Here is a 26,144-nt window from a genome sequence, read left to right as displayed (position 1 = left end):
CGCCCGATTGCGTTTTTGAGAGTTCTAAACACTACAACTACAAGCTTCGGCTTCATGGCTTTGACCCTGACATTTGTGAGTGAACATAGCTGCCATGGTGCTTTGCCCCTAGAACTTCTTAAAACATGAAAAATTGAAGAGTTTTCTCAGACTCGGGAGCATCGTTGTGACTGGAAGAACTTTAACCTTGAAAGCTATAGAGCACATTTGATGAAACTCGTAACTGTTGAGTGGATTCCAGGATTTGAACGTTTCTTTTGCTGCCAAACTGAAATAAGCAATCAGAGAAGGCCACTTTGAAAGACTTACAAAGCAAGTTCACCGCCACCTCAGTACCCCTGTAGCAGCAACGCCCATAAAACAACCAAAGACTTATCAGTCAGAGCATTGGCCACGAAAAGTTCCAAATCAAACCCACAGTTTCGAGCTTGAAGATGGATCCTGGTTCCTTTCACATCGAGTTCACTGCTTTTTTTCTCTTGCTGATAGTCCAGCACAGGCCACAGCAGCTACGTCCTAGCATCCGCAAGTCGGGCTCGAGTGCCAGCTCGTCCTTCCCGTTCCCTACATACCCAAGCATTAGAGCGTTCAATGACACAACACCGTGACGCTGCATGCTTGCGAATACTTTCCTCGAATCGCTGCCACACTTCGTATAAGCATCTAGCAGAGTGTTGTGCTTTCCAGTTAGTTTTCTCCAAAATATGATGTCGACTTTTCTGCTGCCAAGGTCAGGCTTTCACAAGCCATGAGAACAGTCACGACAGTCCGAGTATCACGAAACAGTGCCAGCGAAAAGAGCTCCAAAGCGGTGGCAAACTCGTCGTTCTCTACATAACGTCATGAAAAACCAGAGTCAAACGTCCATCGGAATCATCAGAGCGTTCCCAACAAAGATCGCAGCGTCCAGTTTCACCTGTCGAGCCCGAGAGTGAACGGCCATGGAACTCTTTGTGGCTGCAGCCAAGAGCGTGAAGCTAAAGGTCCTGGAAGAAACCATGAGCCCAGCAGGCAAATCCAAGAAAAAGAGCCGATTTTATATTCAGGTCGAATTCTCAAGTATCATAACTAAACGCTCTTCAATTTCTCCAGGAATCCTAGAAATAACTTCAAAGTTCCAAGAAGTACCTGGCAAGGAGTGACAAACCTCAGGACAGTAAGCTTTCATGGCAGGCTGTGGCCTCCAACTTCTCTGCTACAAATCCTGCTTTTGCAAGCTTGTCTTTGCATTTGATTACTTTAATCCGCACGCAAGGAGCTTCCGTCCCACAGACTCGCCAAATCCAGTAACTCCGCTCATCATTTCTCGTAGCTATGCCAAGGAAACCAGCTGAAACACATCAAGAACCATGTTACCAACGAACAGCAAACAAGAACAATACCAAGATTCACTTACCACGAGTAAAGACTGCACCTCCATCGAGTTCCGCACCGCTCCCGATGCCGAAGTGCGCACATTTCTCGCGGTAAAAATCTGGAATCTTCAAGCCGCTGGGAAGCTTGACCCAAAGCATTTGTCCCCAGCGGACTATCAGCTTTCCAGACTCGTCGCATCCCATCACCAAATGCTCTCCAGGCTCGTCCTCGTAACGATCCGTGCCCACGCTTCCCATGCTTGGCGAAATGTGGTCCTCGGTTACCACCATTCGAGCTCCGGCGGCATTGTCTCCACACATATCATAGTCCGAGAGAACGTAGCCAGTGGTCGTCTTGTTGTCTATGGCTTTCGGGAAGCGAAGATCAAGCCGCTGGAAGACTTCGAGGCCGTCTCTAGCCACCACGACGCACGCATGATCGGGCAAGTGTACTGCACGGTGGCCAAACTGGTCGATCCCGACGATTGCCGCATCCTCCCGCGCTTTGGAAATTATGTCCCAGCCAGTGTACCAGCCATTCACAACTCGCAGCACAGGTTCTTCCTGAGAAGAAAAAGAAGAAAGCTTGATGATCTAAGAGGAAAGAAAGCAGGAACAGGAGCTAAAGGTGATACCTTTGGAAAGACCACAGTAGGCTCTGGCTCTGGCTTTGGCTCTGGCGGCAGCCGGAGCAGCTGCTGGAGTTGCTTGTTGAGCCGCTGCTGCTGCTCGTTGAGTTGCTGCTGTTGCTCGAGAAGGTGTTGAACCTCAGTGCGTTGCTGCGGAAACAAACAAAACAGCATTAAACTCTCGCCCTGTCACAGCTCTCTTGCGTATCAGCAACGCAAATCGATGGAGAATTTACTCTTCCAGAAATCGATCCTGCTTACCTTGACAAGAAGCTGCTGGTACTCGCGGCACTTTCGCTCATCCGCATCCGCAGAGCGATGCTGCTGCAAAAAATCCAAATTTGGCAACTTACACCCCACAGATGGAGCTGCTCACCTCGAGGTGCTGGAAGACATCGCTTAGAATATTGCCCTCCATTCACGCAAACCCAAACCCTAGAGCGACCGCCGTGAAATATCACTCCTTAGTTCTGGGAGACGGAACCGAATCTCGACCAGCCGAGTTCCTGCCTGATGCTGCCGCGTGCATTTCTAGCTTGGCTACAGCTCTTTTACAGGATCATGTTGCTAGCGCAAGTAACTGGTGTGTCATAAACTCGCAAGTTCTTGCCAACGCGGAGAGAACACATCAAAGCATAGCGAATCTCTAGCCACACATCCATCTTGTCATCTCAAGAAATTTTCCCGGCGTCATAGTCTCCACTGCACAAGCTAGATGGTTAGATCGTCCTAGCAGATCAATCAGGCACATACCTTGTCTTGTCTGCTAAACCAGCGTGACTGCGGCTTCTGTGGGAGAAAGATTTCGACGTAAAAAAGCTGACATACGCGGAGCTGGTCGTCTCTCGACTGCTCGAATGGTTCAACAGCTCGACTTCCAAACAGACAATCCCGCCTTCTCGAATCTCGACGTTCTACCCTGGCTCGAGCTCACCATAGCATCTAGCTACATCCTCGCTCGTCGCGAAAACATCTCGCAAATGGAGCACCGTTCGCTGATGGAATGAACGCTGCTGCGCGCTTAGATGGATATATTGTAAGGAAACAAAACAGAGCCTAGCCTAGCCTAGTATTTCCATGAGAAGAGAAGATGAGACAAAAACACAACACTCCTCTTCATGGTTAACCCCGATGTTCATGCCAATCAAAGCTCCACTGTCGGCTTCGAAGAGTCCACCACCACTTTCACCCTTGACAGATCCACCATTAAGAAGCCATTTGTTCGAATGGAGGACGCTTCCTCCGAATCTTCACTCACAACGCCGTGTCTCACTGCAACAAGTCCATGCCGGCAGCCAAGGAGGAAATACTCCATGCCTTGCTGCGGTATTTCCAACACTGGATACTTATGGAACTCACCATACATCCGTCTCAAGAGGATGAGATCCGAGTTCCGAAACAATGCTTCCACTTCGAGAATGACTGGCACCTCCTGCACGGTTTGCTTGAATGGGTGTCTGAAGGTAAAGACATGTCCAACTTGCCAAACGCTGTGCCCTTCGTGGGCAAACGTAATGGCATGCTTTGAATCAACGACAGTGGCCAGATCATCCATTACACCTACAAGCAAATATTTCTTACATCGCTTGACAAACCTGTTGCAACAGTGAACTTGTATTCATTAAAAACACATGTAAGAAAATCACCTGTTCTCCGCCATTTGACGACGAGAAGAAACCAGCTAGGTAGAACAAGCTAACTTCTGAAACTTTTCTCTCTTACGTCTCGGTTTCTTATGCGAGACAGCGGTTTTATGAACGGGGAGATTTCTCTATCTTTACAAATAACAAAAGAATCATGCAAGAAATCTCAAGAAGCAGAAGGAAAACAGAAATCCTCGTTATTCTCTTTGACCGTAGCCGATTGTTTCACAGCTCAGATAAGGTACACTAGCCTAGGAACATATAAAACTCGAAGCAAACATATAGCTCTGAAAACCTGGAAAGAGAAAGAAGTCACAATCCCTGTATGTAAAGATACCCTTGACGAGAATCATTGTGCTATCAACATATTTGAATCGTAAGTGCCCTGACGGCGACAGCACCGGCCTACTATCATACGTTTTGCAGAACCCCAATCACGTCAGATTATCCGAGTTCATATAGATTGGAACGAACTTCAATGGCGAAGGCACCAGTTCTCATTGTATTGTAAGTTCGTTGCTTAAAAATTAATCCAGAGATTTGATGTAATTAAGATCCTCCGATTAAGCTACTGCCCGGTTCTGTGCATCGAGAACTCCTTAAAAACAGGAAAAAATGGAGAACAAGAATACAGACCTGGAGCATCTTTATGACATTGCCGGGAGCCTGTGAGTCGAAAGAAAAGAATAATTTTAATAAGGGAAAAAACTCTACCTTGAGAGATTTAATTATCCCAGTGATTTGGATTCCACCGCGCTTGTGTTCCATGGCACTGGCATTTGGATTTTGTTCACAGTCTCACGCAAGAAGGACGTGAAAACTCGGAAAATGCAGCGAGATTCATACTCGTCACAAATGCTTCTTTCCAGAGGTAGCGTTCGTCCCAAGATGTGGGATGTTCTTCTCCGAACAAATTATAGAGTTGAGAGAACAAAAAAAAACATGAGAAAACTTTGAATTATTTCTCGATCACAGCTTTTTGGACGACGCATATCTATTTTTCACCAACACTGGAAACTATAGCACAATTCTTAGAAGAGAACAGGGAAAAAGAACTCGGTGACTTACGTGCTCAAGACAACAAAGACGTTCGTCACGAGTCCCTCGAGCAAATGCCGGCCATCGTCAGCTCCGCAGTGTTCTTGGGCATGCATTGCTCCAACACTTGCATTGTCCGGCGAGAGAAAATATGAGCTGTAGCTAGAGGAGTTTCATCAATGACCCATGACATAAACTTGTGCGAAACCGGAACGAGGCGTGATATGAACTGATACATCCAGTTGCAAGAAAAAAGAATTCTCTAAGTTCTTTTTCTTTGTAGGAATTCACTCGCGTCCCTCTTCCTTGTGACAGGCAAGAACAATCACAACGAGCTCCTCTTCATTGGATCGTCTCGCCAGCGCTTCCTCCAATCCAGCATACGGCGATGGATTCACTAGTTTCGTAAGAGCTAAGGTTAGTGTTCTTCCGCATGAGATGCAACGATTGCGCGAGCCGCGTGAGATGCCTCTCCCACAACAGCAAGCACGAACCTCCATCCACTGTCCTGGTCGTCGTGTATGCGCCTGCAAACGAGAAAGAGAAAATTTCCTGATAAGATTGATCAATGGATCGATCGATCGAGCTATTAAATGGTGCTTTGCCCGCGCGAGCACTCATCTTTAGAAAATGGAAGAACTCTCGAGAACAAGAACCAGACTTGGAGCATATCCAGGAGCCTGTGAGTTGAAAGAACAGAAGAACGGAAGTTCAGGCTGGTAAAACTCTACCTTGATGCTAACGAGCGAGTCACTCGCAGCTGTTGAGTGGATTTCCAAGGATTTCTCCAGGTTTTACCAACGTTTCTTCCATCTGCCAAGCTGGAACAAGCAATTAGAGCAGCCAGCAAAGCCCGAGAATGTAACACACATCCTGACGTCTTTGCAAGACTTGTGTTGTTTGATTGATTTCAAGAATTTGATAAGAACTGAGAAAGATTTTGCAGAAAGCTCTTTGGGATGTTTGCAATCTCTTTTAACTCATCTCCCTGGAGTCGTTTGTCATAACATCTACCATCGCCAAAGATCTAAACAAGATAACAGGGATGGGCATATGCAAGCGCTACCGCATTTCACGAAACACTATTTCTTTGAGATCTTTCCAAGAAAAATCAGTATAATTGTTTTTCCAAGCATTGCGTACATTTGCCTTAGCAAGTTTTATGCCGCAATGCTGCGACATGGCATTTCCAGAAACAATTCCTGGTATCGGTTTAGATGCCCCGGCGCTGGCGTGGAGAGTCTCCAAGAGATGATCTGCCAACTCCCCTGCCAGTCTCCGCAAGCTTTTGGCAGAAGCAGTCGCCATTCCGATTGCCTACACGCTCAAAGGTTTTGAAAGTGATTGAGCGACGGTGGTCTTATCGTTGAATAAGCCTTGCGAAGGAACAAAAAGAGAAACTCGGCTCTGGGTTCAAATATTTTACAACCGTCAACAAATGCGCGGTTGATATTTGTGACAATTTGAACCATTGACACGTTGCTTTGCCCGCGCGAGTACGCATCAAGAACTTAAAACATAAACAAATGGAAGAACACAGACTTGTGCAACTGTTAAGTGGATTTCCAAGGATTTCTCCACGTTTCTTCCCTGCTCTTTGCTGCCAACTGGAACATGCAATCAGAGTAGCGATAAAGCCCGAGAATAATACACATGAAAGACTTATAAAGAATGTTCATCTATGCGTACCCTTGTAACAGGAATGCCCATGCAACGACTAAAAACTTGTCAGCCAGAGCATTGGCCACGAGGATGCATCTGGTTTCATGTTCCTCAAACGTCCATCAGGCTTCCACTATGAAATTATCAGAACAACGATCGCAGCCCGTGTCTGTGAACGGCCATGGATAACTCTTTGTGCCTGCAGCCAAGAGCGTGAAGCTAAAGGTCCTGGAAGAAAAGAGAACCGATTTATCTCTCTTCAGTTTCTCCAGGACTAACTTCAAAGTTCCAAGAAGTCCCTGCCAAAGAGTGACAAACCTCAGGAACAACAGCTCCAAACAAATCCTGCTTTTGAAAGCTCGTCTTTGTATTTGATTACCTTCGCAAGCTTCCGTTCCACAGACTCGCCAAATCCAGTAACCATTTCTCGTAGCTATGCCAATCTCTCAGTTTCTTTCAGGCTTGAGGCTATATTATTTCTGAGACTGGATCAAGAGCGGCAGCACTATGCTGGTTCTGGATCAAGTTTGCTATGCAAGGTTTTGACCCCAATTCTTCATTGGCTCTTTAACATCTCCCACTGGCATTTTACTTTCTGTTTCTATGCTGTCTGTAGTGAACATGGCTCATCCTAGATCCTCACTAGCCTCTGCACTGTGCAACTGGCCCAAAATTGTAGAGCCTTGTTCTACAATTTCAGGACGATGCACCTGCAGGTGAAGAGGCTTAAGGCTTTATAATTCTGGACTATGGTACTAATTGATGAAAAGATTTGTTTTTTATTTTGCATATGGCTTCGGTCTAAACTCAAGTGCTATGTTACCTTCTTACTGGTATGAAATTATATTAAACACCATTTGGCATTATTTTGCAGTTATGTATAGGAAGTTGGTGTTTAAAAGGGATTTTAAGTGTATATTAAAACCTTTATTTTATAGAGTGATAGGTTTGGAATTTGGCTTAACATTCATGTATAGTATATTTAATATTAAAAGATCAATCTGTATTGAACTTTTGTTCAAATTTTGAACTCTAGTTGGATACACATAAACTTTCTTAATAGATCCAAAGCAACTTATGTATGATAAGTTAGACTGTACCATTTACTGGTGAGATGGTGAAATGGAATCATTTAAACAAGCAAATTGAAAAGAGGAAATTTATATTAAAAATGTTGTAGAAAAGGCTTAAGCTAAGTTAAAAGAGGAAGAGCTTGAGTTTAATCACATATAGCTCAAAACATTGAGATTGAAAATTTGCAAAAACAAAATCATAAATTAAAGAAGGAGAATAACAAAAGGAAAAAAAAAGGAAAAGCACTTAAAGTAGCTAAATTTAAACAACTGAACTTTTCTGTAAATTTTAAGGATGATAAAGTTTTACAAGAAAGTTTACAATATTTTATAGTGGCAGACATAAATGATCGTGCAAAGATTGAGTGCACACAATCCATTTTAAGTCCACATAGATGATCGTACATTTGTTTAGAAACACATTATATAAACATGAGCATCTACATGAGTGGTGTAGATGCTCAACATTATTTCCTAGATATGCTTTTAGTTATTTAGCAGTAAGAATAAAAGGGGGCACCTCACTGCACCAGGCCACCAGATGGTAACCACCGAGTCCTCATCCTCCTCCTGCACAGCAGCCCACCACAGCAAATCCATCCCAGCCTCCTTTCCACTGAAGTATCAATTGCATTGCCGAACACTGAATTCATATATTCGAACTCCAGGTCCTTGATAGGGCTGGGTCCCTAGCTACCATTGTTGTCTGACGCAGACGTGGCAATCCCAAAGTCGAGAAGGTAAACGCAAATGTCAGGACAGTTGAAAGAGATCGTAGAAAATTCAAGAATCTTTCCTTGACAACTTGGCTTGTCTCGGACAAAAGAACGACGGGGTCTAGAGCCCTGCAAGATCTCAAGTTCTAGAAAACATAAAAAGAAAAGTTACACCAAGATATCTACCTGCATATTCCGATGATCGCAACCCACAATAACACAGGCTTGACATAGGACGTAAGTATGTACTTCGTTCGACTCTTGTCCCATAATCCACAGGGACATCAGCCCCAGGAATGTTGTTTACCGTGAGCAAGGTATTGGTTTAGAGAGGTTCTATCCCCTGCTTGTGCAGCTCCTGCACGTCTCTAGCAGCTGGCTCCCATCTCAGCAGCATCCCGGACCAGAAGCGTCTTGCCATACGTGGAACAGCATCGTCGAGGCATATGCCCACAAACGTACTCATGAGCACGAAAGTCAGCTAAACTAGCCCGACCATAGGATCTTGGGGATCCTGATCTTGCATCCATTGCCAGCCAGAGCCTCCCGAATTCTCAACCTGGCTGAAGAGCTCAATTGGAAGACCAACTGCATGCTCGGCCGACTGCATGGAGCCTCACTTCAGCACTGCCTGCTGTTTGCCGTCATCCAGCCAAACTAGATAGTAGGCCCTATGGAAGAGGAAGTCCACGTACTTGTGGACGAGCTCCAGCTCCCATATCTCGCCTGAATCAGACCGCACGACATACTTTTCATCCTCTTCTGAGTGGGAAGGCTTTGGATTTGGAGCACCTACTTTGAAGGTGAGACCGCTTGGAGGAGCATCTGCAAAATTGCCAAGAAGATGATTTATTTCCTCGGGAGACAAAACAATTGCAAAAACGAATAATAGCATGAACCCTAATTGTCATTAGTTTAAAAGAGATCTTAGCTTATCTTTTATATTCATATAAAAACAACATGGATGCTTCGACGAACACTCCCTCCGGAGCCTTCGATTCATCCTTTCGACGTACTTAAAGCTCCACCAATCTCTTTTTTCTACCCAGGCAACACCATGGATGCGCTGCTGCTCTTGGGGACTTGGATTTGCCCGTCACTGGCCGCCCTGCTGCTCCTCTTCCAGATCTTCCACTCCAGCAGCGCGAGGAGCAAAAAGAACTTCCCACCAGGTCCTTTTTCATGGCCCCTCGTTGGCTCTCTCTTCTCGCTCGGCCCCTATCGGCATCGCTCGCTGGCCGAGATGGCTCGAAAGTATGGCCCTGTTATGTTTCTCCGGTTGGGAGTCCGGCCTCACATCATCATCAGCAGCCCGGAGATGGCGAGGCAAGTCCTCAAGGAGCACGACGTCGAGTTCGCGAGCAGGCCCCTGTTCTCCACCATCGGTCGCCTCCTTAGCTACAACTTCCAGGACCTTATCTTTGCACCGCACGGCGAGCGATGGAAGATGCTGCGGCGAGTGTGCGGCACAGAGCTCTTCACGGCCTCCAAGGTGAGCCACTTTGCCGGCACTCGCAAGAGGGAGCTGGGAGCGTTTGGAGAGATCGTCGAGGCGTCTGCAAAAGACGGGCACGAGTTTGATCTCAGCTCCATGCTGCACGAGTACTTCACCAACCTCATGACGTGCGTGTTGTTCGGGAGGAAGTTCTACGGCACCGACACGCCGCTCACTCCCGAGGCCGAAGCCTACAAGGCGTCGTGGGCGATCCAAGCGAAAGAATCCAGGAGGCTGTTTGCCGGTGATTACATCCCTGCGATACGATGGCTGGACACGCTCAGAGGGACGCAAAACCGTCTCAAGAATGAAGCCTTACCAGCAAGATCTCGCTTTCTGGAAGCAGTCATCGAGGAGCACGCGAAAGACTTCGATCCAGAAAATCCCCGGGACTTCGTCGACGTGATGCTGACTCTGGGAGGAGAAAACAAGCTGAGCAACGACCAGATCATCGCACTGCTCCAGGTAAGCAAAAGAAGACTTACGTTCTTCGTTCTTTCTCACGTAAGCTTGGGACGCAGGATCTGCTGCTGGCCGGCACTGGAACGTCCAAGGGGACGATCGAATGGGCCATCTCGGAGCTGATAGTAAACCCCAGAGTCCAGGAGAAAGCTCACGAGGAGCTGGACAGAGTCGTGGGAAGAGATCGTCCCTTGGAGGAGTCGCATCTAAAAGACCTGCTTTACATCCAAGCCATCGTCAAGGAAGTCTTCCGGAAGCGTCCAATCGCGCCGCTGGGCCTGCCCCACTACAACGATCGCGAGGTAACTCTCGCCGGCTACACGATCGCCGCCCACACCACAGTCCTTGTGAACATCTGGGCAATCCATCACGACCCAAGCATCTGGAGCGACCCCGAGCTCTTTCTCCCCGAGCGATTCCTGGGCAGCGACCACAGCGTGCTGGGAAAGGATTTCGATCTCCTGCCCTTCTCGTCCGGGCGGCGCCGCTGCGTCGGGATCCCGCTGGCCATGCCCCATGTCACGCTCACCCTCGCCTACCTCTTGCATCGCTGGAGCTGGAGATCGCCGCTTGGGAAGCCGATCGAGATGGCGGAGCTCGCAGGCGCGGGGGCCGCCGCGGTCACGTCGCCCCGCATTGTCTGTGCCTCCCATCGATAGAACCCTAAATTCAAATTTAAGGCTTAGACTTGAAGTTATCTTAAAGGATAAGTGGGCAAGAATAAAAAATTCTGTTTAAGCTCGTTGTGAGCTGTGGCAATGCATTGTGGCCATTTTTTATGGATGCCATGGGGAGCTATTTGCGGTTTACGTGCCACTACAACTAGACAGTGCCGTCCAGTTTGAATTCGCATTTCTCACAATCTCGCACAGTCTCAGGGCATGAAGAGTCATTGGGAATGCAAAAACTTCCTATTGAATTTATCCAGAATGACAAGTCGAGGAGGGAAACGAAGTGGCTGAAGGGACTCTGTGGCAAGGCTGAGAAGCTCGCGACACTGTGCAATGTAGAGGTGGGAGTGATTGTCATCTGCAATGGTAAAGTTCACCAGAACAGAGGAAACTTGACAATTGATTTCAAGGACATCATCACCAAGTACATCATGCAAGACTTACCAGCTCATAGCATCTAGTGGATGCTCCACCCTGAGATGAACAGTGGCATCATGGCTCAGGCTTAGGGTGGTGGAGTCCTCAAAATGTCTAAATAAACATAACACAAAATCTTATGTCAATTTTATAAGGGAAGATGGTGGTGGTAAAGTTGAAATGATAATGTAAACTATGAAAAAAGGAGTGGTGAGTTATTTTCCTCAAACTTTTCTCACAGTCAATATAAACATTGATTTGTTGATGTATCACTTTATTGATGATTGACACAAGAGCCACACACAACATGATATCTAATGATTTAATTAAGTTTTTAAGATTAAAAGCTAAGTAGATGTCACCCATACACTTCTGGTTTGTTGTGCGAGTTGCTAGGAAATTTATGAGTGATGTTTCAATAAAGATATCTAAATGGAAATAATAATTGAACTTAATAGTGTTGAAGATACTAAACTTTCAAATGATATTTAATATGGATTTCTTTAACAAAGTATATCTAAAGGATATATAGTGTTAGACAAAATTGTATCATATTAAAGTTAGAATGATGTTTTGATGTTTCCTTTCAATTGTAAAAGCACTCCTAAAAGGATTGAGATACTAAGTTTTTAATTATGAGAGTAGCTCAAAAACGTAATTAAAAAGGGATTTTATACCTTTTAGGTTCCAAGTGATAGAAGGTGAGAGTGAAGATTTACCATCAAAGCTATGTCTTAGCTATGAGGTTGATCATCGAATTAAGATTATTCTGCACTAAAACTTTATATTATTTAAATATCAAAGAGATGGCTAAGATTAAGAAGCAATTTATGGAGCTTTTTGACAAAACTCATAACTAACCTGCCTTATGGAATGTCAGTCCTTTTTGTTATGAAAAAGGATGGTATTATAAGGATGTGTATTTATTATTGGGCCCTCATAAAAAATAATTATCCACTGTCTCGTATTGATAATTTTTTTGATTAACTCTTAAATACTAACTATTTTACCAAGCTTGATTTGCAATCTAGGTATTATCAAATACAAGTGGCAGATCAGAATGTGAAAAAAATAACTTTAAGACTTATTATAAATTATATGATGAGTTCAGTTTATGTTGTTTGGGTTATATAATACCTTAGTATCATGATGAATAGAATATTTAGAGATTATTTAGACACATATGTTATTTTATATATCGACAATATTCTAGTCTTCAATGAAATATTCATTTGGACATTTAGGTTTAGTATTTTAGAAGTTGCAAAAAAATAAATTATATACTAAGGAGAGAAAATGTGCTTTTGGTTAATTATATGTAAACTTTTTTGAGCATGTGAGGGCCAAGTGTACAATTACGATGCCGTATACTAATATTAGCGTAGTGGGATTTTGGTGGCCGTCGGATTGGTTTCAATCTGGACCACTCGCTCGTGTATATAAACTAGGGTTTTTGGGCTAATTAATATGCACATTTCTATATTCCCTTTCCATATTTCAAGCACTCACATTAGTGGAGATGAGGGGCACATTTGATTGTCCCTGAGAAGTACTTGGATTTGGGATTTTGGTTTAGATCTAACTTTTGCATCATCTAGATCTAACTTTTTCCATTTCCTTTTTTTTGTTCTTTTTTTTTCAGAGTTTTGGTTTAGATCTAGCTTTTTGCATTGTCTAGATCTACCATTTCCTTCTAGCTTTTTGTCATTTCTCTTCTTTTGATATTTCTTTTTCGTTCATCTTCATGGCAGATCAGCAATCTCCTCCTTTGACTCTAGAGCAGTAGTTGGTACAATTGCTTGATGCTATGTGCTTGCAATTGAATAACCAAACTCAGTTGATGGTGGCGTTCACGGCACGTGGTACAACTCTTCCTGCTCTTGGTGCCAATCCTCGCGTTCGGCCGGAGTTCTTTCGCGGGAATCCTGGGGATGATGTGTACTATTGGTTCTATCACTTCACAATGATTGCCACATATCATTCTTGGGATGATGCTCGACGGTTGCATGAGTTTCCCACGTGTCTCCAAGGGACGGCATTGCAGTGGTACAATGGTTTGAGCGCAGCCACTCGTGGGGATTGGAGTGTTCTTCTGGATGTCTTCAAACGCGCCTTCGGACATGCCGATGATTGTGATGATGCTTTCCAACAATTGCATCATCTTCGCCAAGGGCCATCTGAGTCAGTGATGCAATTTGGCGTTCGTTTCCGAAGTCTTTTGCTTTGTGCGGAGCCAAATATGTCAGAGCGGATCAAGCTAGGAATGTTGTGGCCAGCACTTCGTCAAGATCTTGTCGGACTTGTGTATGCACTTGCTCCTGCCACCCTTGACGATGCTCTTCACTTGGCACAACGTTATGAGACGTCGCCTCTTCCACTTCTCGCTGCACGTCCTTCCGCTCCACTTCCTATGGGTGATGGTTTTGTTCCAATTGAGGTTGATGCTGCTGCTGCTCGAGTCCAAGGACAAGCGCGAGGACGTGGTCGTGGCCATGATGTTCGCTGCTGGGCATGTGATGAAGTTGGTCATACTTATCAGTGTTGCTGTCGTTTTCCGGATTGGCGACCTCCATTTCCTGGGTGGAGACCTTGGTGTCAGCAACGTCCCGTGGGTGCTACTGTAGTGGAAGGTCTTGACACCGAGATACATCTGGGAAATGAGGAGTCGCACAAGTAACGGAGGGACCTTGCGCAAATAAATCAGTGACCCCTCCATCTTTCTTTTGGGAGTATCATCAAGGGGTTCACTCGGCACCGGTTCATCCAGTGTTTACTTTCCAAGCTCGTTTTTATAACAAGAGGTCTCCTATTATTTTCTCCGTGTTGGTTGATACAGGTTTGAGTTTATCTTCTATTGCTCGACTTGTTGCCACATGTTGTCGTCTACACTTGCGTCGTGCGGCGGAACTAGTTTTCATTCTTTATGGCAACGGCCATACACATGCATGTGCACGGGATGAGGTGGACCTGGTTGTGCGTGTGGGCGATCTCGAGCTTGAGTTGCAGTTGTTGCGGGTGGTGCTAAGTCAAGTTTTTGACCTCATTCTTGGTATGGATTGGTTGCAGCGCAATCATGCCAAGTGTGACTTTGAGGCTTCTCCCCCTTGTCTCATACTTCCTTATGTTTCATCCATTCCTCTCACTTCCATACCTTTTCGTCCCTCTACTTCTACCTCTGCTTCTATTACTTTTGTTCCCCCACTCTTTCCTTTTGTGTTTCCATCTTGTTTTATTTTTCCCTTTTCTGATCCCTTCGATGATCTTTGTGTTGCAGCAGTTGCCCGGCTCATGAAGGAGTATTTTGATCTCTTTGAATTTGACCTATCGTCTGGGGCCAAGATTGCCACACGTCATCCGATTCCAACCGGGGATGCTCGTCCAATCAAGGTTCCTGTTCGTCATCGGTCACCTAAGGAGATCAAGATCTTACGAGCAAACATCAAGGAAATGCTGGAGAAGGGTGTTATTCGGAAGTCGCGGAGTCCTTGGGCATGTGAACCTCATCTTGTGACGAAGCCTGATGAGAGTATTCATTTCTGCATCGACTATCGTCCATTAAACGAAGTGACGATCCCAGATGTGTATCCTCTTCCTCACATTGCTAATCTCTTGGATCGTCTAGGGTGAAGTCGTTGGCTCACCAAGCTAGATCTTGCTTCTAGGTATTGGCAAGTATCGATGGCCGAAGAAGATATTCCTAAGACTGTTTTTCGTACACCATTTGGTTTGTACGAGTTCTTGGTGATGCCGTTTGGCTTGAACAATGCTCTAGCAACTTTCCAGCGGATGATGGATGAGGTTCTTTGCGATATGCCAGAGGTGACTGCTGACTTCATTGATGATGTCTTGATCCACTCGGAGGGGACGTGGGAGGAGCACGTTCGTGATGTTTGTAAAGTGTTGGATCAGCTACGCGACGTTGGTTTAAAGCTGAAGTGGTCAAAGTGCGTGTTTGGGTCCAAAGACACAACTTATCTTGGGTACCGTATTTCTCGTGAGGGTTTGCAAGTTGATCATGACAAACTTATGGCTGTTCTAAAGTTTCCTACTCCAAAGTGTGTGAATAATGTGTAGCGCTTTTTGGGTAAAATGCAGTATCTCAGTCGTTTTGTGGATCATCTTTCCGATCGCACTACACCATGGCGAGCGTTGCTGAAGTCATCAACGTCATCTTTCATCTAGTCTCCGGATTGTGAGCGGGCGTTCATGGATCTTAAAGAGCTATTGACGACTCCTTCGGTTTTGGCATATCCTGACTACACTCGACCTTTTATTTTGCGCGTGGATGCTTCTGACATTGGTCTTGGAAGTGTGTTGATGCAAGAGAGCTCGAGTGTGCCTGGTTAGCGCCATCCCATTGCATATATAAGCCGTACATTACAACCAGTAGAGATGAACTACTCCACGACGGAGAAGGAGTGTTTAGCAGCAGTCTGGGGTTTCGAGAAACTTCATGCATATCTACATGGTTCTCGGACGTTACTTGAAGGTGACCATGCTGCTGTTACTTCATTATTGAAGCGGAAGAACCTGGTTGGTCATACGGCTCGATGGGCTTTGAAGCTTCAAATATATGATTTCGATGTTGTTCATCGCCCAGGGAGTTTTATGGCTGATGCTAATGCCCTTTCTCGAGCTCCTCTTCCTTCTTCACTCACTTCTCATGTTTTTGACAAACCTGTTGTTCCAGCATCTGTGGATTTTCTAGATGAGGATTTTGTGCCGTCGGCAGTTGCTGTCCTTGACGTTCAGTGTCCACAAGGCGCAAAGCAAGATATACCTTCTCTTGATGAGGTTCGCAAGGCTCAAAAGATTGAGCCGTGGATTCGAAGGCTTTGAGATGGGTTTAAGAATCCTGCATCACTTGCTGATGACTTGCCTTTCCGGCATTTACATTTTCAATATCGTCTTAAAGATGGCCTTCTTTATTTTGTGGGGACGGATCCTAATAATCATTTACGGCTGGTGGTGCCTTCGGTGTTTATTCCGCGGTTTCTCCATGCCTACCATGATTCTCCTATTCTAGGTGGGCATATGGGACACCGTCGTATCACTGAGAAGCTACACAGGTCTTTCTATTGGCCGGAGATGCGACGTGATATTATCCGGTATGTGCGTAACTGCGTTTGGTGCCAAGCTTGTAATATTCTCGAGTTAATACCACCTACAGATCCACCGATGCCTCCTCCTGACGTTCCTCCGGATCCCGGCCCATCTTCAAGAGAACCCTGATGGTCTTCCATTATCCTAAGAGAAGGGGATGATGTGAAGGCCAAGTGTACGGTTACGATGCCGTATACTAATATTAGCGTAGTGGGATTTTAATAGCCGTCGGATTGTTTCAATCTAGACCACTCGCTCTTGTATATAAGCTAGGGTTTTTGGGTTAATTAATATGCACATTTCTGTATTCCCTTTCCATATTCCAAGCACTCACAAGCATATAATTGATGGTGGTATAATTGAGATGGATCTAAAGCCTTTTTAAAGATAACATCACAAGTTTATTTACAATTTTGTAAATATTGCTCTTCCATTGAGTAAGTTAGTGAAGGGTAGTATACCATTCATTGAACACTAACTTGTTAAAGTTCTTTTGTACAGTTGAAGGAGATTTTAACTACGGTTCTTATTCTCAAAATCTAAATCTTGATAAACACTTCAAAATGTATAATGATGCATTTTGGTTTTTATTCTTAAGATCCCAAAACTTCATAAATTGTTTGAAGTGCATAATGTTACATTTGGCTATGTCATTGATGCCATGGTGTAACAAGAGTATGATAATATGATTGATATTACACTAAGGTAATGTGGTTGTCCTACCACATTTTATTCCAAAAAATTGAATAAAAATAAATGAAGATGGCTTACATATAAGAAAGAGATGTTTGATATACACTAGAAGGAAGCAAACATATTAGATATAAAACTAGGTATATAAATAAGAAAACTCATATAAATATTAGGTCTTAATTTAAAATGTTTTTAGTTTAGAAAACTATAATACATGTTGCATGTAGCAATACTTGGTTTGCTTAATAGTAGTGTTATTCTTACTTATTAATTTAATTGATCAAATAAAGTTTATAATTATAAGCATATTTGTAATTTATAAACCCAAGATTAATCTTATTGCATATCAACCATTAAATGATAGAATAAAAAAGAATATACTACAAAGAGTTTAAGAAAGTTTATAAATTATAAATTGAGCTATCAAATAAAATATATCAAATTTGGCATTGTTTCAACTTACTTAGACATCCCAAAATGCCAATAAGCAACGGCTTCTTTTTTAGGGTTTTCATCCAAGACAAACCTCAAGTTTCTATTCTTCTTGTAAGAAATGTATTTACTATTTTTTTTGCAACCTCAATTTGAAAGTAGTGTACAGCAATAAAGAACTTAATGATGCATGTTCAATTTACTAGATGAATTCCATTTTGTCAATAGAGATGGTATCATTGCTGCCTGCTAGTAACTTATAGCAATCTCAAATTCTCTTAAAAGAAGAATAAGGAAGTTAAGAGCCATTGATAGCTCAATTTTTTTATAAACTTTCTTAAACTCTTAAGGGAGAGCATCATTTTGCTCCTCTCTCAAAGTCAATAAGGTTGCCTTTGGAATGAGTGTAGTTTGTATGAAACTACAATTATTAAATTCAAAATTGTGCAATGGTCATTCCAAACAATTATATGGAGTGATCTTGATTGTATGTTAGCAGTAAAGGGGTTAAAATAGTGTGTTTCCTCTACATATTTTGTGCACCCCCAAGCATCATCTTTATTTAATACAAAAATTTGGATAAACATTTCTTATGTACTACTTATATGCTGTTTGATAAAAAAACTTTTTTTTAAACATTTATATAGGCCTATTAGATTAGGACTAAGACAGGTGGTAGTGGTACTCTAGAAATTGCTAGAATTGAAGTTATACTTCAAAAGTAATTTAGAAATAAAATAAATTTCATGTTAAGAGATTCAATCCTTATTGCAGCCTATATGATTTGTAAAAATTCTTCCCCACCAAATAAGGTTTGGAGCTACAGCTTCATATATCATAAAGCTACAGTCATCTTCAATGGTAATATATGTAAGAAAAATGCATTTGTTGCAATATTTTTCAATAGACCATAACACTTGGTTTATTTCAGTATATATAACAAGACTTCCATCAGTTTGCAAGATAAGTTCACAATTACCTTCAAAAAAGGAAATATTTTCAGATTCCCATAAGAGATTTTTACCTGAAAAAAATACAAGCTGGCAATTTGATGTTAAGTATAATATATTTCTACCATTAGATGATACTATAAAGTTGCCTTTTAATAAACGGAAATCTTTAAAACCAGAATTTAAAGTGGTTAAACTTGTATCACAATCTTTTTCACTAGAATAAATATATTTATAAGAAAATGGAAATAAATTTTGAGGACTCCACATAAACTGGAGACTATACTCAATTATATGATTTGTTAATGTTATTTTACATTTATCTGCTTGTTGTGATAATAATAATGATTTATATTTATTAATTGTATATATTAAACCATCTCTTATTATGGTACCATATACATATTTTGTTTTTAATTTTCCAGATTTACAATTTATTCCTAAACGTTCAATCCTTACAAAAATTACACCTTTGCTAACATCAACCATTCTTGCATCTTTATAATTTTCTAGATAGATAAGATTAAATTTTACTTTCTTTGTTAAATTAAAAAAACCATGATCAATTATATTTTGAACATCTTGCTCACTAAGAACTCCTTTTACTCCCCAATCTATATTTATCCCACATGCTATATTTATGTAAAAATACAAAAACACTAGAAACTTATTTAGAACCATTTCAAATTAAGTTTACACTCTATTAAGCATAATATTAATTGATCCATATTTTTAACAGACTATTAAATAATAAACATATATAATTATAATAAAAAAAGTTATATGGAATTCCCAGATGGCTATTCTAGGATAAATTTACTTATAAAAAATAAAAAATAAAATCTATGTTTCTTAATGTGAATACAAATGTTTAAATTTTATTTAATTTTATAATATTTTGGTTTCTAAACACATCAATATGTTTGAATTTAATAAGCTAGAAATAGTAAGTAAAATGTAAATTAAACTTGATATAATAATAAAATTATAAGATAATATATTGAAGGTAAATTTTGTTTGATCATGAAGAGAGCAATATAATGATCCTCATAAAATACAAAGTTATTTTTGGTTTGGGCCAAATTATTTCTTAAAAAATATGATAATTGAAGAAATTGTAAATTACAATGGAGACTATCTCATTGCTGGAAGGTTACCTTAACACATCCTCTCCATCTATATTTGTAAAAAATGCTAAGTCAATAAAAAATTTTAGTTTTTCCAATCCATTAATTGTTTATTTAGAATGCTTGAAAATACTTTGATGCTGGATTTTTTTTTTCTTATGCTCCCATTGCAATCTTTTTGGATCTTTACATAGGGATTAATATAAAATATAAATGAATAATATAAAATTAATCTAAATGAATAACAACCATTAAATGGTAGAATATCCTAGAATGTTCAAACATATTTTAAATATATCCACTCCTTACAAGTTTGCTTAAGCAAACCAAAAAATTCATAAAACTCTTAATTAATGACTTTTAAGATAATAGCTAATGGTGGGAACAGGCTTACCCGTGAACCATCATTGCACAATTCGTCATCAAACGCTAAAGAACATTCTGGCCATTTAACTCTTTGTGGGTGCAGCCAAGAGCGTGAAGCTAAAGGTCCTGGAAGAAACCATTATATTCAGGCCGAATTCTCATCATAACTAAATGCAAGAACACCCTTCAATTTCTCCAGGGAACTACTTCGAAGTCCCAAGAACTACCTGGCAAAGAGTGACAAACCTCGGGACAGAGTAAGCTTTCACGACAAGCCGTGCTTCTTTGCAACAAATCCTGCTTTTGCAAGCTCGTCTTTGCATTTCGAACGCAAGGAGCTTCCGTCCCACAGACTCGCCCAAGTCCACTATAAGAAGTACATCTTATACCGCTCACTATGAAACGGCACACAAGAACTGTGATCTTGTGTATGAACAAACTACATATACAAAGAAACTGATAGCATCTAGCCCCTAAACCAGTAATTAACCTCCTGGGATTAAGTTACTGACATAGCTGCCATGGTACTTTGCCCGCGCGAGCACTTCCTTCTGTAGAACTTCTTTTAAGACATGAAAAAATGGAACAACTTTTTCTTCAAGAACAAGAACACAGACCTGTAGTATCTTTGTGACGCTGCCGGGAGCCTGAGAGTTGAGAAAAGAGAACAATGTTAGTAGCACAAGGAAGTTTTGCGTGGAAAAGCTCTACCTTGAGAGATAAAGTATCCCAGTGGTTTGGATTCCACTGCGCCGGATCGAAGCTTGCGTTCCATGGCATTGGCATTTGGATTTCGCTCACAGGTTGGATCAGTCTCACGCTGCCTGATACAAAGGACGGACGTGAAAACTCGGAAAATACAGCGAGATTCTTACTCGTCACAAACGCTTCTTTCCAGAGGTAGCGCTCGTCCCAAGATGGTGAGCCTTCGAGAACCGGAATGTTCTTCTCCGAGCAAATTCTAGAGTTGAAAGAATGGAAAACACGGGAGCTTGGGTGAGTTCGACAAAACTTCGAATTGTTACTCGATGACAAGCTGTCTGACCGTCCCGGGTAGCACGCCATTCCCAAGCGCTGCTGTCTGGACGACGCATCTCGACCCTTCACCGACACTGGAAACTATAGCAAGAGAAAATCTTAGAAAAGAACATCAACCCAGAGAAACAGACTTACGTGCTCAAGACAACGAAGAAGTTCGTCACGAGCCCCTCGAGCAAATGCCGTCCATCGTTCGAGAGAATCACTTCGGCAGTGCTCTTGGGCATGCATTGCTCCAAAACTTGCCGTGTCCTGCGAGAGAAAGAATGGCAAGCTTATGCTTTTCAAGGAAATTATAGAGAGCTCTTACCTGACCCACTGCGAAGATTTTGCAAGAGGAGTTTCACGACTAGGACCCATGACAGAAACTTGTGCTGGAACAGTGGAAGCCGGGACGAGGCCAGTGATATGAACAGATATTTGCAGTGGTCCCTGGAAGAAAAAGAAAAATCTCTAAACCTTTGTTCTTTCTTTCACGTACCTCATCCTTATTACAAGCAAGAACAGTCACAACCAGCTCCTCTTCATCGGATCTTCTCGCCAGCGCTTCCTCCAATCCAGCATAAAGCGATGGATTCACCAGTTTCGTGAGAGCTCTTTGATCGATTGCCTTCTTCCGCATGATATGCAAGGATTGCGCGAGCCGCGCGAGATGCCTCTCCCATAGAAGCAAGCACGAAGCTCCATCCACTGTCCTGGTCGTCGTGTATGCGCCTGCATTGGAATGGAACGAGAAAGAGAAAAACATTTCCTGGCAAGATCGATCGATGGAGCGATCCATCGAATCACTGACCTTGCGGCTTCGTCTTGAGGAAAGACGCTGCGTGTCCTGGATCCAGTGGTTGCACAGCGCCATCGCTCACGAGAAGGCGCCACGCCATAGCTTTTGGCTACTGTATTTTAGGGTTCTTCCCATTTTTCCATGGACAGAGTGAGTAGCGCTGTGGGCAGGCTCAGGAACTTCGTCGGCTTCCCGGCGGATGAGGAGCTCCCGGACGAGGAAGAATCGCTCATTCCGACATTCGAGCAGGGATGGAAGCTCACGGCGCGCCAGGTATGGATTCGCTGTGCGATCGATTGATCCATTCCTCGTCACAGCTTCAAACCGATTGATCGATTGATCGCAGCGAGCGTATGGGTTTGTAGCGTGCCTGAGCCTGGGAATCTTCTGCTCCTTCCTGGTAATCTCTATCTAGTTTGATCGATCAAAGCTAAAACTTTTTATACTTTTTCTTCCAGTCTTCTCTGGTGTTCTTCCGGCCTACGAAGTTTGCTATCACTTTCACCATTGGCAATCTCTTGTCTTTGGGAAGGTTTGTTCTTTTGCTCACTCTTTCCTTCCTTCTAGTGATCTTCACTCCTTGTGGATCTTTCCACTCCTCTTTTAGTGATCTTCACTCCTTGTGGATCTTTCTACTCCTCTCTTCTAGTGATCTTCACTTCTTCATTTTCTAGTGATCTTCACTCCTTGTGGATCTTTCCACTCTCCTCCTCTAATTCATTCTTATACTTCGATCTTTCTCTCCAGTTTGATTGAGCTTGTTCTAGAAACTTTAGCTTGAGCTCTCTCACTCGTTTATGTTTTTTTTTTTTGCTCGTGAAATGTCTCCATCAGTACAGGATTTTTGGTCGGACCAAGGAAGCAACTGGACATGATGTTTGATCCCGTGCGCATTCTTTCCACCGCCATCTACATTTTCAGTATCTTCCTAGCCCTCTTCTGTGCTCTCCATGTAAAATCACTAGATTGCTTTGATTTTTTCTTCCATCGCTGGAAGGTTCTCTACTAACACTCCAAATTTATTTTTTCCTTTCTTCCAGCTCCACGATCGATTGCTCACGATCTTATCCATCATCATCCAGGCGTTCGCTCTAATCTGGTAAATAAAAAATCCAGTGACAATGTTGATTGTTTGAAACCATCATCGTTTTCTTCTTGGTTTTTTTTTTCCAGGTACAGTCTCAGCTACATTCCATTTGCGCAGTCTGCCGCGAGAGGATGGATCCTCTCAACCTTCCAGCTTTGAAAAACGAATATTCTCTGTGCAGTGTTGTGGATATGCTTGGTTTCGAATTTTTCCCGCCATTTTGTGGAAGAACCCTATTTTGGTTTCTTGTTTATATTTTCGAGCTAGGACGGGCGAGCGTTGAGGAAGCCATGACGATGGCGGCGCTGGCACGGGCAAGGCGACGCTGGCGGCGGAGGTACGTAACGTGCGCGGAAGAATCCGTTTCGTCGCCATTCGAAATCAGGGATCTTGGTTGAGGAAACCTAGATTCTTGTCACGGGAATCCTGACCGGCTGAGGCCCTGTGCGTGATTTTTTTACGCTCTTGTTTGCTTTCCCTTGTTTCTTTATCTCCGGTTTGAATCTGGAGGGAAATCGCTAGATTTCGTTGGCCTGATCCTTTCTTCTTCTACCAGGTCGAGCGATTGGTGGGAACCCGGACCGCGATTTCAAGTCTCAACCAATTGTAAGTCTCTCGCAATTCTCTTCACCATTCTGAGCTGAATTTTCTCTCTTCTCTCTGTTTTTTTTTTTTTTTTCCAGATTCACGATGGCTCCTCTACGAGAGAGATTGTCTCACGAGTCCATCGTCGAGAATGGGAAGCTCCGAGACGGTGCAGCGTTGCTGAAAGCAGTGGTCTCGATCGCGAATGGTTACGCCAAGACCCTTCTCAGGAATTCGCAAGACCGTGAGTGGCTCAAGCATCTCGCGAGGCAGAACGCGGCCAATGGTAGCTACCATGAACACGCCGAGCACGCGAATCTCAGCTGGGCTGTCGATGGTTTCGAAAAGGCCGTCCTTTCTGTGAAGGATGTCCACGGTGAAGAGCTCGAGCGAGCAGTCAGGTACCTCAAGCTGCTGGGAAGGTCTCGGAATTCTTTCGTCTCGGCGTCGGCACACTTGTACCTGGCTCTGGTCTGGCTGGTGCGACACAATCCTTACAAAGTGGCTTGGCACATCCTCCAGATGTTCAACGTTGGTCCTCGCATCTCGCGAAGTGAGTTCGCTCCCACCCTCTGGAAGCAGTTATTTCTCCCTCGGTTTTCCAAGTTGGAGGAGTGGTATAGCAAGGAGACCGGAAATCCGTCGACACAGAAGGTGCCTTCCTCCGGAAAGATTTCTCCACGGCAGTCGTCTTATTCGATTGAGGCGCTGTATACAGACTTGAAAGGCTTTTGGCATCAGCTTCACCCGTCTAGTGCTCGATCGGGACCTCTGGACCAGCTGTGCCTTGAGCGTGAGGAAAAACTACATGTTCTCAGGAGTCTTTATCAGGAATCTCTGGACGAGAACACGAAGGCTTTTGCGGGTTTTTATCAGTATGCGATCTCTCAACACCGCAAAGGCGGCACCTTGAAGTTCCCGTCTGTGAAAACTCCTCAAATTCGGCTTCAATACGTGCAGCGAGAGTTTTTATCAAGGAGCAATTTGGTGGCACCGTCTGAACGGTAAGGCCTTTCAAGTTTCTGCTGGCTAAGCTTACTCTCTCTCGTTCTCTTTCTTTTTGTAGAAACAAAACGAAGGCGAAGGAAAACGTTTGCCCGAGTATTGGAAATATTATGGAATCTCCGACAACACCGAAGGAGGTACCTAACTAAATCTAGATCATTCCCGCTGAATAAACGTTATCGTTTCAGACAAAGAAGCCATCAATGTCGAACGGTAATGAACTTGGCTCTTGGAGAGTACGGTCCGGAAGTGAAATGGTATGTTTGGCAACTTGGCATTTTTCTTTTCTCAATATATATACGGTTCTGTAGGACAATGGATCACCAGCCTATTCGACTGTGAGGTGAGTAGTTTTTCTTCTACTTTCCCGTCTGTCCCTTGAGGATAACACCAGTATTGCTTTCATGCAGCCAATCCTCGCCTTTCTCGTCTACGGAAAATTCTACGGACAAAAAGATACCCCTGGCCGAGACACCGATAAAGCTTGATACTTCGAAGAATATGGAGGATCTGAGGAAAGCCGTTGCAACGTTGTGTTCCGTCGAGAACCTCCAAGATTGCGAGCAAGTTGTTCCAGTCATTGCCCGCGTCTGGATGGAATCCAAAGGCAATCCTCGTCTCGAAGCCTTCTTGACCAAGCCGGTAGTCATCGATGTCATGATGGAGTTCATGGTTACGTCCAAGTCCCTGCAAACGCAAAGAACAGCGGTTTGCCTGCTAACCGAGTTCGTCCACAACAACGAGGCTGTTCGGCGGCGGATAGTAGACTACGACCCAAGTCTCGGATGGGTGAGCAAGACTCTCCAACAAGGCAGGATTCCACAGGCAGTGGTTCTTCTCTACTTGCTCAAGCTCCCCTCGCCAGAGCTCGAGGCTCTCCAGCTCGTCCCCGCGCTCGTGGAAGTCCTCCAGGAACAGGTTGTGGTGGATCGGACCTCTCCGGCCCTCCGGGCTCCAAGAGCAGCGGCGATCTTTCTCTTGGAGCAGCTCGTCTCTTTCGACCTTTGCGCGATCGCCAAGGTGTCCGAGGGGGCTGCACCGTATCTCCTCCAGTGCCTCGAGTCCGAGACGCCCGAAGAGCAAGTGAGCGTGATGGTGATCCTGCTGTGCTGCATGGAGGCGGACCAGACGTGTAGCGACTTCATCGCGCAGCATTGCAAGCCGTCCAAGCTGATGCAGCTGGTGCAATCGCACGACAGCCGGTCCAGGGAGATCGCCATCGCCTTCGTTCACAGCTTGCTCCTGGCACGCAAAAAGTTGTAAAAAGATAGCTTGGTTTTGTTCTCCACAACTCGAGGGATAGCGCTATGTTTTTAAAGAGAAGGGTTTAAGTATTAGTTTGTTGATCGTTGACGTTATAGTTGACCAAATATTTCGCTTTAATCCTCTGATCGATTACATTTATACTGCTCGCCCTCTCTTACGGGATCTTGCGGGAAGGCCCAGCTTTAGCACACTAGCTCCTGCCTTGAAAGTGAAACTGCTTCTATGTGCATGGCACAGAAACCTGGAAGAGGAGCTCTGGCAATCCCAAACTATACCCTTGCCCATTTCAGAGATCTCCAAACCTGCCACTATGATGGCACGGCTACCTTGGCAAACATCTATGAACACAAACATCAATTCGAACAGCAAACCTGTGGATGCAGCGCCCAGCACCACCTTCCTTTCAACTCGAGCACCTTTCCGACCCTTCTCGGCCCTGTCCAGAACCTGGCCGTGTGCCTCTTCAAGCTTGGAGAGGTCGTCTTTGATCTCCACATAGATGTCACAGCTCTCGTATGCATTATCCGTGAAAAACATAGTGCCTGGACGG

At 43.7% G+C, this 26,144-nt stretch overlaps 5 protein-coding genes across 8 annotated transcripts; 3 read left to right on the top strand and 2 right to left on the bottom strand.

The window, feature by feature from the left end:
• Positions 1–1,020: 1,020 nt before the first annotated feature.
• Positions 1,021–2,472, bottom strand: LOC9649876. 2 transcript variants are annotated; one of them, XM_002985322.2, is made up of 5 exons: positions 2,361–2,472; positions 2,246–2,308; positions 1,991–2,134; positions 1,397–1,919; positions 1,021–1,330 (listed from the first exon to the last, which is right to left on the bottom strand). In XM_002985322.2, the coding sequence occupies exons 1-5, from the start codon at positions 2,400–2,402 to the stop codon at positions 1,149–1,151; spliced, it is 954 nt and encodes a 317-aa protein (XP_002985368.1). In that variant the 5' UTR covers positions 2,403–2,472; the 3' UTR covers positions 1,021–1,148. The 2 variants fall into 2 exon arrangements, with proteins under 2 accessions (XP_002985368.1, XP_024515120.1); XM_024659352.1 differs by having other exon boundaries at positions 2,246–2,305; positions 2,361–2,440.
• A 6,564-nt stretch (positions 2,473–9,036) lies between these two features.
• On the top strand, positions 9,037–10,746 carry LOC112340606 (cytochrome P450 71A1-like). Its single transcript, XM_024659380.1, has 2 exons — positions 9,037–10,076; positions 10,133–10,746. The coding sequence occupies exons 1-2, from the start codon at positions 9,081–9,083 to the stop codon at positions 10,730–10,732; spliced, it is 1,596 nt and encodes a 531-aa protein (XP_024515148.1). The 5' UTR covers positions 9,037–9,080; the 3' UTR covers positions 10,733–10,746.
• Positions 10,747–20,113: 9,367 nt separating this feature from the next.
• LOC9653006 lies at positions 20,114–21,775 on the bottom strand. 2 transcript variants are annotated; one of them, XM_024659358.1, is made up of 9 exons: positions 21,664–21,775; positions 21,352–21,584; positions 21,181–21,302; positions 21,006–21,122; positions 20,858–20,944; positions 20,708–20,793; positions 20,544–20,656; positions 20,450–20,479; positions 20,114–20,394 (listed from the first exon to the last, which is right to left on the bottom strand). In XM_024659358.1, exons 1-9 carry the CDS (start codon positions 21,749–21,751, stop codon positions 20,332–20,334), a joined length of 939 nt encoding a protein of 312 aa, XP_024515126.1. In that variant the 5' UTR covers positions 21,752–21,775; the 3' UTR covers positions 20,114–20,331. The 2 variants fall into 2 exon arrangements, with proteins under 2 accessions (XP_024515126.1, XP_024515125.1); XM_024659357.1 differs by having other exon boundaries at positions 20,114–20,383.
• On the top strand, positions 21,732–22,974 carry LOC112340601 (vesicle transport protein SFT2B-like). The gene is made up of 6 exons (XM_024659359.1): positions 21,732–21,924; positions 21,998–22,051; positions 22,110–22,183; positions 22,486–22,603; positions 22,692–22,750; positions 22,825–22,974. The coding sequence occupies exons 1-6, from the start codon at positions 21,793–21,795 to the stop codon at positions 22,895–22,897; spliced, it is 510 nt and encodes a 169-aa protein (XP_024515127.1). The 5' UTR covers positions 21,732–21,792; the 3' UTR covers positions 22,898–22,974.
• Positions 22,975–23,123: 149 nt separating this feature from the next.
• Positions 23,124–25,612, top strand: LOC9653005 (putative E3 ubiquitin-protein ligase LIN-2). Of its 2 annotated transcripts, XM_024659356.1 has the most exons (7): positions 23,124–23,182; positions 23,295–23,344; positions 23,422–24,327; positions 24,390–24,465; positions 24,517–24,585; positions 24,640–24,671; positions 24,739–25,612. In XM_024659356.1, the coding sequence occupies exons 3-7, from the start codon at positions 23,429–23,431 to the stop codon at positions 25,589–25,591; spliced, it is 1,929 nt and encodes a 642-aa protein (XP_024515124.1). In that variant the 5' UTR covers positions 23,124–23,182; positions 23,295–23,344; positions 23,422–23,428; the 3' UTR covers positions 25,592–25,612. The 2 variants fall into 2 exon arrangements, with proteins under 2 accessions (XP_024515124.1, XP_024515123.1); XM_024659355.1 differs by having other exon boundaries at positions 23,124–23,344.
• The last annotated feature ends 532 nt before the right edge of the window (positions 25,613–26,144 follow it).

The sequence above is a fragment of the Selaginella moellendorffii genome, unplaced genomic scaffold (assembly GCF_000143415.4).
Source record: "Selaginella moellendorffii unplaced genomic scaffold, v1.0 SELMOscaffold_67, whole genome shotgun sequence".
Lineage (NCBI taxonomy): Eukaryota > Viridiplantae > Streptophyta > Lycopodiopsida > Selaginellales > Selaginellaceae > Selaginella > Selaginella moellendorffii.
The sequence above is the reverse complement of the archived record's forward strand: the minus strand, read 5'-3'. Positions and strand labels throughout refer to the sequence as shown.